This window comes from Botrytis deweyae, assembly GCF_014898535.1.
Source record: "Botrytis deweyae strain B1 chromosome Unknown BDEW_018, whole genome shotgun sequence".
In the NCBI taxonomy this organism is placed as follows: Eukaryota; Fungi; Ascomycota; class Leotiomycetes; order Helotiales; family Sclerotiniaceae; genus Botrytis; species Botrytis deweyae.
Genome location: NW_024066225.1, coordinates 504,147 through 518,895, shown reverse-complemented (window position 1 = coordinate 518,895; position 14,749 = coordinate 504,147). Strand labels below are relative to the sequence as shown.

The 14,749-nt window shown below is 44.5% G+C and overlaps 5 protein-coding genes across 5 annotated transcripts; 3 read left to right on the top strand and 2 right to left on the bottom strand.

Moving 5' to 3' along the window:
* Positions 1 to 49: 49 nt before the first annotated feature.
* On the top strand, positions 50 to 2,260 carry EAE98_007651 (uncharacterized protein; the record flags this gene model as incomplete). Its single annotated transcript, XM_038955274.1, has 2 exons — positions 50 to 1,869; positions 2,017 to 2,260. The coding sequence occupies 2 exons, from the start codon at positions 50 to 52 to the stop codon at positions 2,258 to 2,260; spliced, it is 2,064 nt and encodes a 687-aa protein (XP_038808452.1).
* Positions 2,257 to 3,528, bottom strand: EAE98_007650 (uncharacterized protein; the record flags this gene model as incomplete). Its single annotated transcript, XM_038955273.1, has 3 exons — positions 2,257 to 2,388; positions 2,485 to 3,265; positions 3,317 to 3,528. 3 exons carry the CDS (start codon positions 3,526 to 3,528, stop codon positions 2,257 to 2,259), a joined length of 1,125 nt encoding a protein of 374 aa, XP_038808451.1.
* A 2,239-nt stretch (positions 3,529 to 5,767) lies between these two features.
* Positions 5,768 to 9,289, bottom strand: EAE98_007649 (uncharacterized protein; the record flags this gene model as incomplete). Its single annotated transcript, XM_038955272.1, has 2 exons — positions 5,768 to 8,473; positions 8,543 to 9,289. The coding sequence occupies 2 exons, from the start codon at positions 9,287 to 9,289 to the stop codon at positions 5,768 to 5,770; spliced, it is 3,453 nt and encodes a 1,150-aa protein (XP_038808450.1).
* A 2,455-nt stretch (positions 9,290 to 11,744) lies between these two features.
* EAE98_007648 (uncharacterized protein) lies at positions 11,745 to 13,462 on the top strand (the record flags this gene model as incomplete). The annotated part of the gene is made up of 3 exons (XM_038955271.1): positions 11,745 to 11,874; positions 11,942 to 12,158; positions 12,214 to 13,462. 3 exons carry the CDS (start codon positions 11,745 to 11,747, stop codon positions 13,460 to 13,462), a joined length of 1,596 nt encoding a protein of 531 aa, XP_038808449.1.
* Positions 13,463 to 14,003: 541 nt separating this feature from the next.
* EAE98_007647 (uncharacterized protein) lies at positions 14,004 to 14,688 on the top strand (the record flags this gene model as incomplete). The annotated part of the gene is made up of 3 exons (XM_038955270.1): positions 14,004 to 14,155; positions 14,364 to 14,469; positions 14,602 to 14,688. The coding sequence occupies 3 exons, from the start codon at positions 14,004 to 14,006 to the stop codon at positions 14,686 to 14,688; spliced, it is 345 nt and encodes a 114-aa protein (XP_038808448.1).
* Between the last annotated feature and the right edge of the window lie 61 nt (positions 14,689 to 14,749).

Below are 14,749 nucleotides of genomic sequence, written 5' to 3'. Positions count from 1 at the left end.
ATGTGAGTTTACCGTTTAGTTGGAATACCCCCTTCCCCGCAGGGACCTCATGGGAGCTTCTCCTAACCTCTCGGATGCAGCTCCCAATGAACGAGCACATGCAACAAATAAAGGATCTCCGTCTGCGAAAGCGACGGTCAATCATGCTACGACGGGTGCGATGACCGGTGAAGATGGATCCACGGCCTCAGATGGCGTGAATTACGATACTGCTTCCGAAGCCCCTATGGAAACACTCGACACAAAGGCCCCCGAGGTTGCTGCAAACAAAGATGATACCTTAGATAACGATGATGCAAAAGAGCGAAGGCCTCCTCTGCCCCCTAGACGTCCACTACTCCAGACAACACCAGAACGACCCAAAACTTCAGGAGCTCCAAAGCGACCGGTATTGCAGTCTCAGCCTACCACGGCATTATCGTCAGTCGACATACAGACATTATCATTCCCCGATGGCACAAGAGGTACCTTTTCTACACCAGTCAGCCGATCGGTATCGGAAACGAAATTGGGACATGGCGTTTCTTCATCAGTCTCATCACTAAGCAAGAAAAAGAATCTCGAGGGAAGTGACAATGATGATAATGCAAGCCTTGTGAGTTATGCGCCAACCTTAAAGGCGAATGGAGATCTTGCAAGTCTACTTGATGATGGACTTAACGCGCAAAGCCCGGCATGGAAATTGTTGAATTCACAAGCGGATCATGGGGAGCCGATTGACGAGGCAGAGGAGTTTGAGGATAATTCTCTTGTACATTTCGACCGCGAATTCGACGAAATAGGGGAGGTTGATAGCAAGGGCGGCAACGAAGAGGAATTACTTATACAGTGGAAGTCAAAACTCAAGCATTACTTGATTCTCTCCTCCGCCGGAAAACCTATATACAGTCGCCATGGGGACCAAAACCTTATCAATGGCTACATTGGGATTATTCAAACGATCATATCATTCTACGAGGGCTCAAAAGATCCCCTTACAGGATTTACTGCAGGCCGCACAAGATTCGTGATCTCAACCGATGGACCTTTATATTTTGTTGCTATCAGTAAACTTGGCGAGAGTGATGCTCAATTGAAGGGTCAGCTTGAAGCGTTATATATGCAGATTTTATCAACCCTGACCTTACCAACTCTCACACATTTGTTCTCAAACAGACCAAATACAGATCTTCGCCGACCTTTAGAGGGAACTGAATCCTTACTATCATCACTCGCGGACACTTTTACTAAAGGCTCTCCATCTGCATTATTGTCTGCATTGGAATGTTTGAAATTGCGGAAGTCCCAGCGACATGTTATAAACAATACTCTGTTGAAAGCACGAACTGACAAGCTTCTTTACGGGTTGATTGTAGCAGGTGGTAGGCTTGTAAGTGTGATACGTCCTAAACGACATTCGTTACATCCTAGCGACCTCCAACTCATATTCAACATGCTTTTCGAAGCCGGTGGGGTTCGAGCTGGAGGCGGGGAGAATTGGATTCCTTTATGTCTCCCGGGATTCAACAATCGAGGATATCTCTACATGTATGTGAGCTTCCTAAGCGTGGAAAATGGCGAACCTATTAAAGACGATGTCTCCGAAAACAAAAAGGGTAGAACGGAAGACGAAGTTGCAGTGCTACTCATAAGCGCTGATAAGGAAAGCTTTTTTGAGCTTAAACAAATGCGCGACGATGTGGTCAATCAACTTGAAAAGAATGGAAGTATGAACATCATCAAAGCTGCCGTTCGCCAGGGACGTCCAAAGACAACTGATATTGCTCCTGGAACGCCCTTGCGACATTTCCTATACAAGTCACGAGCAAATGTTCAATTCACAATGCCATCATTTGATCCTTATTACAACAACCTCGTCAATCGTCGAAGGTAAGATATAATAGTCCATTTCTTATCATTATTAAATGCCAAAGCGACCGTGTTATAGAATACTGCAAAGTAGCTATTAAGGGTATCGCCACATGCCATCAATTATAAGCATCGTAGATAGCCACAAACCACTAACACCAACATCAGACTGATGAATCGATATCAAAACCTACACTCCGCAACCCACAAGAAACATTCCCATCTTAAAGTACTCCATTGCGTCTCCCGCGACAGTATCTCCCTCGCTTGGACAACCCCCCAGTTCGAATTCTACTGTGTAGCCGGCCCTAACGCTTCACGCGCGGGTTTGGCTCAAGGTGCCAACAAAATAATTCAATGGGTCAAGCGTGAAGAAGAGCGCGTGTTCATTGTTGGTGGTGCCGTGTTCTAGGGTCTTATTCGAGCAGTGACACTTTGTCTCCTGGCCTTGGCTTCGGCCTTGAGATTCTTAGCAGTTAACATAAACCCATTCATTTGGCCTTCAGCGCATTGTCCTTGGTCATTGAATTCGTCTTTACACTGAAAGCAGGAGCAAACAAATTAGCTTCTTCTTGCGCAAACCTTAATGTACCTACCTAATGGAAAAATCGCAACCAAAAATAAAAACAAACTTACACAATCAAGAACGCCATCGGGATATCTTGCCCTGTTAGCGATATTCCGTTCTTCCCTTTCTCTCTCCAACTGTTCTCTCTCCAACCGTTCCGATGGACTCTCCTTTTCCTGCGCATCTATAACATTCTTTCTTCCGATCCGAGGCAGTGTCCACCTTCTGCCTTTTCCCTTTTTGTCTTCCTCCTCTCCTTCCCTTACCTTGTTGAATAGTGCAACCTCGCCCTCGCTCTTATTTCTCCTCTTCTCTCCCTCATTCTCATTTTCTTTGCCCTTCCACTTTCCATTGCTCGCCGAATTTGAATTCCAGGAAGGCGAATTGAAGACAGGCGTAGTTGATGACGTCTCATCAATTTCTTCGCTCTCTTCCTTTTGTTTTGCCTTTGCCTTCTCTTTCTCTTGCCCCTTTCCACTCCCTATCCGTCTAAACCATGGAAATCCACCACCAGATCCAACTTTAACACCAATTGATTCATCAGACGCACGAGACTTGGAGCTATCAATCGCTCCACCACTTACTGGAGGCGTCACTTCGTCCGTCTCCCTTTGGATTCCTTTCACTTTGAACCTCCAAAAGCTCATCCTCCTTTCAGTTCTATCTGGACGAGCGTGTTCTGCAGAATTATCCGCACAATTCTTGGCCGTAACAATCTCTTCCTCTTCAACAACCTCACTCACGTGCTCCGTAAACTCTGCTGAACCCGGGCTTGGAATGTCTGCACCTTCCACTATCACTCTCATATCTGGCTGAGGGTTTCGCCGATATCCTTCGATAGGATTCACGCTATTCGTTCGTTGTCAACTCGAATCTCCATTTCTATTATTGTTCATCGACTCTCCCAGCGGCGATACCGGTGATTCAGGCGGCGTGACTGTACTGGCAGTGCCTCTCGTTATATGATAATCTGCAATCAACATCGCAGAATTGGACACAGTACCGGAGGATGGAGGTGTAATGGCATCCGTAGGCGTTGAGTGAACAACAGTAGTGTCGACTCTAAGTCCTTGGTTCCTATTCTTTTTGGAGCCGAAGATAGGTCGGTACATTTGCACTATATTTGTCATTTCGATGGTGGGTAGATGTGTGCGATAGTGGGAGACAAGATAGAGTAGGAGACTATCAGGAAAGGTATGAGTAGATCTTAAATTGTATCGAGGAAGAATGGATATGATCGAAAATTCTTATGTATATAATCCAACTGCTATCTTCATATATAACAGACGACACAGTGGTAAAGATAGAAGAAATAGGTTGATAAAGTATATATGAAGCCCAAAAACTCGGTATATGCAATCAATGTTATTTTATATTCTCTCAATATGGAGGAAGAGGACCAAACACTCAGGAGTTGGGGAAAGGGGAGATATAACTGTCTACTCTTCCCCGCTCAAAACTATGTACTGGTACTTAGAACTGATCTTCATCCCATCACAACAACTAGATAATAAAAAATGACGTCTATCAGTCCCCTCTTACCTCTAACACACATACAAATACAAGCTAAACTCCCAACAAAACTCAACATCCAATCTCCTTCCTTTCTTTTTCTTGGCTCCTGTTAGCTATAAAATACATCTATGTGTTTAGAACTTTGGACAGATATCAGTATTCTAGGGTTTCATCATCAAGCATCGCTTCAACTTGCAACTTTCTCAGATTCATGTCCTATCCCCTCCGCCTAAACTTTTCTGCAGGCCCATGTCCAGGAGGGGAAAGTTTTTCATGAGCACTATACTACAATGGACAATCCATCACTTAGTACATACACAGATACTCACAAGTTACCCTGTCAGTACCACTCCATCTATCTATCCATCCATTAACCTCCATCACCTCCCATCAACCCCCTCTTTCTCAAATCCAAGATCACATACCCAGTATACAAAATTCACCCCTCATACCAAAATCCCAAAAGCTTACTCCGTCCATCCATCATCCATCATCTATGACGCAGCCAAGAACCAAGAAACAGCAAACTAACCATCCACTAACCATCAAACTACCAACAAACCAGCAAGCACATCAAGATTTCAATAAGTTAAACTCCTTTCTTCTTCTCCCATCTTCCCATTCTTCTCATACCCAATCTTCCCAACAACAAAAACTAAAATCCCAGTATTAATACAAACCAATACAAACCAAACGAAAACAAACTCAATATAAAGATACCTGGACTAAACTAAACTAAACTAAACTAAACAGAGCACAACAAAACCAAATTCAATCCACCTCCTTTTTAATCAACACTTGAACCAACCAATCAACCCATCAACCAATTAATGACAATCTCACCTACCCTTCCCTAACCAAACTTACCCGCTCCCCTCCCCTCCCTCTCCCCCAAGATATACTATATGCTATGTATATTCAATGCACCATACCCAATACACAACACCACACCATCACCATATATTCCATATTCAAACATCCAACCCCTCAACTCCAACCCCTTAACTCCAACTCCAACCTCCCAACCTCCAACCCCCCAAACCTTAATCCAACAACAATTATCTAGTGACCTCCTAACCTCCTAACCTCTTAACCTCCTAACCTCCTAACCTCCTAACCTCCTAACCTCCTAACCTCCTAACCTCCTAACCTCCTAACCTCCTAACCTCCTAACCTCCTAACCTCCTAACCTCCTAACCCACTAACCTCCTAACTTGCAGATCAACTTCCCCCAAGATTACCTAACCACCTAGCCACCTAGCCACCTAGCCACCTAGCATAATTAGCTCAGAACACCACACGGAAACTTTTACCGAGACTTAAGCTTGTGGATCATCTTCCTTTAAGGTTTAACCTCTGTTCATTTCAGTACTGCATACTAGACTAGACTAGACTAGACTAGCTTCAACGGCCGTGGCTTTGCCTTCAATAAATAATTGCGTAATGAATCCAGATTGCACAAGACGTTTTCTTCACATTATGAATTGATGTTATCTCGGCTCTCCCTCACTACTACCCAGTACCTGCACCTCAAAATACAAACTACAGCGACTCACATAAACCAATGCAGGGCCTTTCTATCGTAATCATATATAATATTCATTAACATTACTGTTTTCTTTCAGTCTAATTTGTTTCCTATCACCAGTGAGCTAAAACTCCACCCCCTCCCATCCCATGCAAATCTCGGCCTTGACACGCCCAAACGCCACCAGCAAAAACAAGAAAGAAAAAAACAGCCAGACTAGTATCTTTCCTCCAAAACCGGATGACAAGCTCAATACAAGTATCACAAGCTACATATCAACAAGGCGACACAGTGCCATGCCCAGAGAATCATGCACTAGCCCTTGATCTTTCATTACCAGTACTGGTTGTACTTCGCGATTTGACACGAGCCGAGATAGCAGCTCGAGCTCCACGAAACCATTCAGACACTTTTGCTCGCAACCGATGTCCATGCAGCCTATGCTCTGAACGTCGAGGATTTGGTGAATCTATGAAGCTGGTCCTCGTGGCGTTGAGATCAGCGACGGACTTGACAGCTAGAGGCGATTGGCCAACCCCTCCAACTTGATCTCTCCAGACTATGTCATCACAAGAATATGATCCATTACGAGCTACGTATGGCACACCAACGCGAGCTCGAAAGTTTGAAATTCTTTTTCGTAAACCATGACCACCATTGCGATGAGAACTGTCATCGGAGAAAAAGCTTCGGGCGTCAGTGGGGCTCGGCAAGTTTCCTGATAGATCAGCATGAGGCACGCCAAGATTCAAGCGAGAAGACAAATTCAGCGATACTTGGCTTGGCATCATCTCAATAACATCTCCAGAATGTTGATCACTATTCGCACTAGGTCTCCGCGAATGAAGATGCTTACTAACTTGCCTGAATATATTGTCAATTCCACTGGTAGGCGTAAATAGATCTTTCGGACATGAGACATGCAGATCGTTGCTAGATCTGGATTGGTCATGGACTCTTACAGTTCCGGAAGCTTCTGAGCCTGTAGCTCTGATAAGTTTCAATTTGAGCTTAGCAGGCTTCAAATCTCCACTTTGTTCTTCTTGGCTAATCGGAGGTATATTACTGTCCTGCGAACTAGCCCATGAGAAAGTCTCCTCATGTTTTCGTGCCCGAAGATCCGAAGATGATGCCTTCTCTGCAACAGAATTTCTAACCTTCAGCTTCAACTTCATGGGCGAAGAGCGAGGGCCATGACTCTCTCTAGATGGATCAATTTTATGTTTATGAACTGGGCTAGAGATCAATTCAGCTTCCTCCGTTGACTTTTTGAGCTTCTCCTTTTCTATAGAAGAATATATTTTAGGTGGGTCGATTGACGATGCGCTCACTGCATATTCCTCGATTGTTCCAAAATTCTTTTTTGGGGAAAATTCCGAGAGATGAAAAGGCATATCAGCATCCGCAAGAGCAGACCTCCCAGGCACTGCCAATCCACGAATTGAAGAGTCGGGTATTTTGGGGAGAGATTTCATAAGCTGTGGTACGCTGTTCTTCAATTTCAACTCCCTTGCTGGTGAGATAGGCTTGGGTGCTAACATTGGAGACTCAGATCTAGGCATGATCTTACTTGGAGCTTGATCACCAAGGCTTTGAAACTCGGGTGGCCTATAGTCGGGTAGCTTGCCCTTTTCGATTCGCCCCTCATGAACTTGAAGCCCATCTTCGAGGCTTTTATCAGTAGCCACAGTTTGAGCACAACTTCGCTCCAATTTCTTGACCAGCGATAAGGGAGGGCTGGTACGCTGCACCGAGGGAGGATCAAAGTAAGAGTCTCGAGGCAATGTTGGCGACATCATAGGAGTTCTTCGTAGTCCAGTATATTCATTGTCAAAGGTGTTGGATCGACCAGCATCATCGGTCGAAATCAGATCGGCTAATTCATCAAGACCATTGCCAATGGTGGAGATGCCACTAGATCTGACTTTGCTTGTACGCGCAGAGTTGAATTTGGACGAACCGTCACATTCATTTGTATCCTCCGATGGTTGCTGAAGCTCTGTGCTATCCGGAAGACTTTCAAGAGATTGCTTTCCAGGCGTACGAATAATACCTTCGCCTGCATCGCCTTTAGTAGAGGTTTGTTGTGGCTCGATGATCGATGGAGAAGTTTCTAGTTCGCCTGCTATTTTTGTGGTTGGTAATGATGAACTCCGTTGTTGAAGTCCGCCTTTTGGAATCATATTACCAACTTCTCTAATTGCAAGCTCGGTCTGCTTGACTTCAACTTCCTCATAGTCTGAGGTAATCGTGACTTCAAATTGCGGTGAAGGGTGTAGGCCAAATGCTCTCGACACCCGTGAGCTCAACTCTTGAGCATTGGCACCTAAACTTGATATATCTATAGAGCTGGCATCATCAAGAACACTGTTAGATGGCGCAGAGTTCTCACAGTCCCTTGCGCTGATACTAAGTGCAGCTCGAACATGACCACCATTATTTGGAATCCCACTTCCACTTTCTGCACTTTTCTTCCTCATAGGATGTCGAATTATGGTTGAGGCCGATGATGATGCACGAAGATGATGGTTATTATTTGCATTGAGTCTGGAGGGAAGACTATTTGCAAGAGGCCGAAGTGCTGAACTTAAGGGTCGATCCTCGTGAATTGTCCTTTGCAGTTGGAATTGCGGCGGAGGCTCCAAGTTTGACCGATTCTGGGTTTCCACCTCAAAATCTTCCGTATAGTCATAGTACAGAGGTGATGGTTTTCCTGGCGTATTTGTTGCTGATTGAGACAAAGTCGGCGGGGCAAAATTGGTAGTTGAGGAAAGACTAAGTGTACTTCGAGCTGGAGATGTGTTAATTGAAGATGGGCCGTTGCGGCGTTGCCAATCTGGTCCAACCATTCCATTTCCCTGTCGTAGGTTGGGACTTGGCGTACGCCTCCTTGGCGAAGGTTGACTTAACAATGAATGAGTCGATCGGTTCGCGTCTGGTCGTAGTGACAATGGTGGCGGTACTCGTTTCTGGGCATATAAAGAAGCTGGAGAAGATACGTTTCGGACCGCTCCCTATTGCACAATATCAGTCAGAAGATAATTTGGAAGCAGTGATTTAATAATGAGAACTGGGCGACTAACATGAGGCATTCGATCAATCTCTGCACGGCGACTATAGTCTATTCCACCGCCGTCAGTGAGTGCGGGGGAGGAAGGTCTGAACCCGGGTCTCTTCAGGCGTGTTGGATATGCGAATGGCGATCGAGGTCGTTGGACAAGTGCAGACCCATCCTGCTGACTACGAAGGCTGGCGTAGGATCTTTGGTTAGAAAGAGTATATGGTGATTGGGATGCTGTTTGGGTCATGGAATAAGATCGATAATCGGGATCCTCAAAACCCCTGTTACTTGAATTGACCGAGTTAACGCTGGCAGAATCATATGATGGTCTGACTCCCGAGGAACCCTTTCTTGTGTAGGACGGTAGTCGTCTTCTATCATCAACAGCGGGCATCCCATACGGCGAAAAAGTTGGACGTGATCTCTGCGGATCAATATCTCTGTAACCTCCATTGCTGCGTCGTGGCAATGCATTGAAAGTTTGAGGCAAGCGTGATGGCTTGATGGAGAATAAACCGATATCCCCTGTCTCGGTTGTAGTTTTCAGCATACTCTCAAAGCCTTTTGGTAACGAGGGCTGATTGATGCTATCTTGAAAGCTCCTGATCGAGGATCCATTGCGTGTTGATGATTTGTCAAAACTTGCCCTCTGTCGCATAGGATTGATCCCGCTTGGACTCAGTGAGCCATTGATACCGCTGCCAGCACTTACACCACTGAACCCTCTTTCACGATTTATTGGCTGTTTTCCTGGTGGAACAGTTGCCATTGTGGATACATTTGATGTATGTCCAATGGATATGATTGTTAATGGATTGAGAATAAGATTTAATGAAGGAATTAATGACTCTAGAAACAATCCAGAGAAATGGTGTGCAGATATGAGGTAAGGTTAAAAAGAAGTGGCAGAAAGTGATTCGAAGCTGACCAAAAGATAATCCTCAGCCTGTGAGAATCTGTAGATTTACAGATGATGATGAGAAGGGAAGAAGAGGTAGTTGAAGATAGCACTTTTGACAAACAAACAAAAGGGTGGAAGAGAACAAACATCTGATCGTTGATGGGAAGTCGGTACTGTTGAAAAAGTGAAAGGGGAAGGAAAAGTACATGAAGATCGAGAATAGGTAGTGGGGGGAAATCTTAATTGGGAAGGATCAAATGGGAATGACGGCTTCTAAATCTGGTCCCAACACTTTATTACCTCTCGAATGTCAAGACTCTTTGAAAAATGGATTTGAAGTAAAGATAGGTCCACCGTCCTCAATATCAATCTACAATTCCATAGGTAGCATTAAAAATTGGTTGATATGCATCATCTCAACCTCATGTCATATCATCATTACACCAGCACCTTCATTTTGCCCTGACCGGAAACTATCCGGAAATTCTGTTCGGAAGTAGGTATCAGATATATCATCTTGATATCAAGTCAGGATTTGACAATATCAGGAAGTTCTCTCTTATACATCTTCTTGGGCTCATAATGTATGAGCCTCTCATAAGCTTTTGACACATTGGATGATATATCGTTCTTTTAGAAATCATTTTCATCCCTGAGACATCCAAGGCATCTTTGGATCTGGCGTTTTCTCTTTATCACCAATCTTCTTATTTTACTCGTGTTTCGATGTCAGATATATAATTATCATGAGAACCGTTTTATTCCTCCATTTTAAGAAAAGCTGGAGAGAAATGCATGATAATCTTATACCTTTTGTACTTACAAACAGGCCATCTCTACCAGCTTTAAGACATTGCCATGATGAGTATCATAGAGACGGTGAAAGTTCACTGTCAATCGGGATTTGTCAAACTGTGACAGAGATCTGCATTTTACGCAGGAGAGTGTGTGTATCTCATGGATAAAACACTTCTTGATGCTTCCATGGCAAATTGAAGCTACACAGGCTTTGCGAAATCTGTGGTTAGTGTGAGATATGTCTAAACTTTGACAAAGGTTCACGACAGGATTTCCGATAGAAGACAATGCGCTACTCCTAATCTATCAAATATGCGCCGGAATTCAACATTGCTGGATGAGCCAATATCGTGTATTGGAGTGGCTATGAAGAGTGGCTATGAATAGACTGATCAGTAATCCGATCTGAAGAACTGTTCCATTGTTTCAGATCACAAGGCATACTTGAACTCGAGCTTTTTGGCTTACGCAGAATGCCCGAGTCATATCCATCAGCGGCTACCTATCCATAACTGGTGGACTTTCACAAAAAGTATGGATCTGTAAGAGAAGAGACATAGGAAAGAGGCTTGAACCAAATTTGTAATTTGTAAGTGAAGAAGCAAAGAGGCAAAGAGGCAAAGAGGCAAAGAAAAGGGGGCTGAACCCATCCTTACCTTGACTTACGCGCCTCGCCTGCCTCCTTCAGCTGGGGTTGACATTTCATGATATGATAACTGTCGATATCTACGTACATTTACATACATACTAGGTCCAAGGACAGACAAAAGGTTCAACGAGTATCAATCGTGCTGATATGAGGGTACTGGAAGCAGAGTTTATGAGGTAAGGTTGGAGATGTATATTTTGGAGTTTAAAGTACCTTCCTGTGGATGTCACTCCTCTCCTTGAAGAAAGTCTAACCAGCTTTGCGGATCAATAGTTACCGACAGATCATCACTGAAGGCGGGGTCAAAACAGGGGACCAGATCCATCTTGAATGTTTGATATACAATACAAAGTCTCAATATTGGCGACAGAATATGTGATTGATGAGATAAAAGCGATAATGATATGTTGTCCTTTATTCATTTTTGGATTTCTAATGGTCGAAATGATTCAGCCTGATGTTCTGTATGGGTTAAATTAGTCTTGGTACATGCTACGCATAAGGGATATTCGGCATAACATCGCTCTGTGAATCTGTGAACCTGTACTCCGTAATCGTACACAAAAATACTAAAGACACGCTGTTATCTTAATCACTAGCGGGAAGGCTGATAAATTCACTGTAGCCGAATCATCGAATAAAGGGAACACCTCTCCTCTTCTTCCCCGAATCAACACAATCCATTCTTTCTTTTAACAACCACCTCTTTTTTTTTTTTACGCAGACGTAAGTTTCCAATCATCTCATCATTGAGGTTTCTAAAAGTTCCCTTGAATCGGGATACTCTTATTTACACCTGCGCATCTCACACTTTCACATTGGCATCCCCCTCTAACGCATTGACACCATAGGCCCGTGAATTGAAATACCTTCAATATGCGTTATCTACAATGTGTTGCCTTAGCTTTTGCATCAGCTGCAATTGCTTCGGCTTCTGATGTCGCTTCCCTTACCAAGGAAACATTCCCAGATTTCATCAAGGAGAATGATCTGGCCCTTCTAGAATGTAAGTTTCTCCAATCTAATGCAGCTGCCTCTCATATGAACCACCGACTAACACTTTTGTTCTCTAGTTTTCGCACCTTGGTGTGGTCACTGCAAAGCATTGGCCCCGGAGTATGAAGAAGCTGCTACAACATTGAAGGAGAAGAAGATTGCCTTGGCCAAGGTTGATTGCACAGAAGAAGCCGACCTCTGCCAAAGCTTTGGTGTTGAGGGTTACCCAACTCTCAAGGTCTTCCGTGGCCCAGAAAACATCTCCCCGTATTCTGGAGCAAGAAAGGCCCCAGCGTGAGTAGAAGTATTCCATTGCCAGTAATATCAATAAACTAACAAACGCATCTAGGATTGTCTCATACATGACCAAGCAATCCCTCCCCGCCGTCTCCGTCTTAACCAAGGATACATTGGAGGATTTCAAGACCGCCGATAAGGTAGTTTTGGTTGCATACTTCGATGCTGAGGACAAGACCTCGAACGCCACCTTCAACACAGTCGCAGAGAAACTCCGTGACGACTACCTCTTCGGTGCCAGTAATGATGCCGCTTTGGCAAAAGCCGAGGGTGTTAGCTTCCCATCCGTTGTTCTTTACAAGTCATTCGATGAGGGCAAAGCTATCTTCCCAGATGCTTTCGACGCTGAGGTTATTGAGAAGTTTGCAAAGACTGCGTCTATCCCCTTGATCGGCGAAGTTGGCCCAGAAACATACGCCGGATACATGGCCACTGGAATTCCATTGGCATACATTTTCGCTGAAACCCCAGAGGAGAGAACTACTCTCGCTGAGGCTCTTAAGCCAGTCGCAGAGAAGCACCGTGGTGCCATCAGCTTCGCAACCATTGACGCAAAGGCTTTCGGAGCTCATGCTGGTAACTTGAACCTCGACGCTGACAAATTCCCCGCTTTCGCTATCCAAAGCACTGTTGACAACAAGAAATATCCTTTCGACCAAAGTGTTGAGATCACCGAAGCTTCCATCAGCAAGTTCGTTCAACAATACGTTGACGGAAAGGTTGAGCCAAGCATCAAGTCTGAGCCAATCCCAGAGAAGCAAGAAGGCCCAGTTCAAATCGTCGTCGCTCACAACTACGATGACATCGTTTTAGATGACAAGAAGGATGTTTTGATTGAGTTCTACGCTCCATGGTGTGGACACTGCAAGGCTCTCGCACCAAAATACGATATCCTCGCTGGTCTTTACGCTGATGCCGGTCACAATGACAAGGTTACCATCGCCAAGGTCGATGCTACTCTTAACGATGTTCCAGATGAGATTCAAGGTTTCCCAACCATCAAGTTGTACAAGGCTGGTGACAAGAAGAACCCAGTTACCTACAACGGTAGCCGTAGCATCGAAGATTTGATCAAGTTCGTTAAGGAGAATGGCCAACACGAGATTGAAGTTACCTATGATGAGAGTGCCGCTGCTTCTCCAGAGGCAGAGAAGCCAATCGCTGAGTCCTTGGCCAAGCAAGCAGAAGCCGCTACTGAGTCTGTCAAGAGCGCAGCTGAGGAGGCTAGTGAGACCGTTTCTAGCAAGGTTGCTGAGGCCACTGAGACCGCAGCTGCTACTGAGGACCATGACGAGTTGTGATTTGATTTCGAAAAGAAATTTTGGGTTTCTTCTGTTTCATGTATCTGTAGCTTAATCGCAACAGATATTGGGGTTGGGGTTCTTTAAATTGTTAAGGCAATAACATTGGAGCAATACTGGAGCAAAATGAGAATTTTTTATTTGATTATCTGATTTTTACTCGTGATAAATTATCGTTTGAACTATGTAGATCTTTTTATCTTAACCACTTATTATTAGAGACACCACCTACCTAGGTACTCATTTAGGTTCTGTTAGAATGTACGCCAGAAGTGATTTGATTGATTGGTGCTGTAAATCGTGTCGTGAAATCACCCCGCATCGCTTTAGCCAAAAAATATTCGCGCCTCAGGAAGTTAGTTGGTCGGCCGGGGAAAGCTCCAAACAAAAGCTTGATCTTCAACAAAACATACGAAAGAGGCCGCTTAAAGAACTCCGCACCACGACGTAACAAAGCAATTGACGGCATTTTTGATCGACAATCAGTTTTCACACTATCAACCACGATATTGCGAACCCGGGACATAATATTATAAACACAATGGCATCGCGCATCTTATCACCAGCAAGCAGAATGCTTCGCGCACCAGTAACGGGAGCTACCAGAGGGTTTTCAATGAGTGCGAGGAGAGCAGCTCAGATTACGGAAACTCCTTTGCCAGTTAGGAAGCCGGTTGGGGCCTTTAGAGGAGGGTGAGTTTGGAATTTTCTTGTTTGGAAGATTGGTTTGGTGTGGAGGGGAAGCATGGGAGGGGAGGGGTCTAAAGTTCGGCGGGCTCGACGGGTTCGACGGGTTCGATGGGTTCGATGGGCTCAACGGGTGTGAGGGAAAGAGGGGAAAGAATATAGAAAATGATACAGCTAGATGGAGATGAAAGCTAATTTGTATGGGGATCTCTAGATTGACTGGCTTCTTACTCGGATCAACATTAGCCGGTGCGGGAGTTTACTATTATATTCTCGAGGAATACAAGGTCAGCAATGAGTTGTTGACAGAGGATATTTATGTGAGTTTTAGTTCTCTTGGATCTTTGCTATTTGGTTTGGAGGGAATGATGTTGCGGGCTAGGAGGGAGAGGGAGGATCTAATGATAAGAAGTGGATTGGATGGAAACAAGGCTAACCAAGGCACAATACAGAGTCTGCAAAATTCAGTACAGAGAGTTCACACATATGTTCAATCGCTAGAGGAAAAGCTTGCAGATTTGGAAAAGAAGAAGAAATAAGTCAAGAGAGAATGTCAGTGGACGAGAAGGGATTGGAAAGGCGATTGCGAGGAAAATGCAT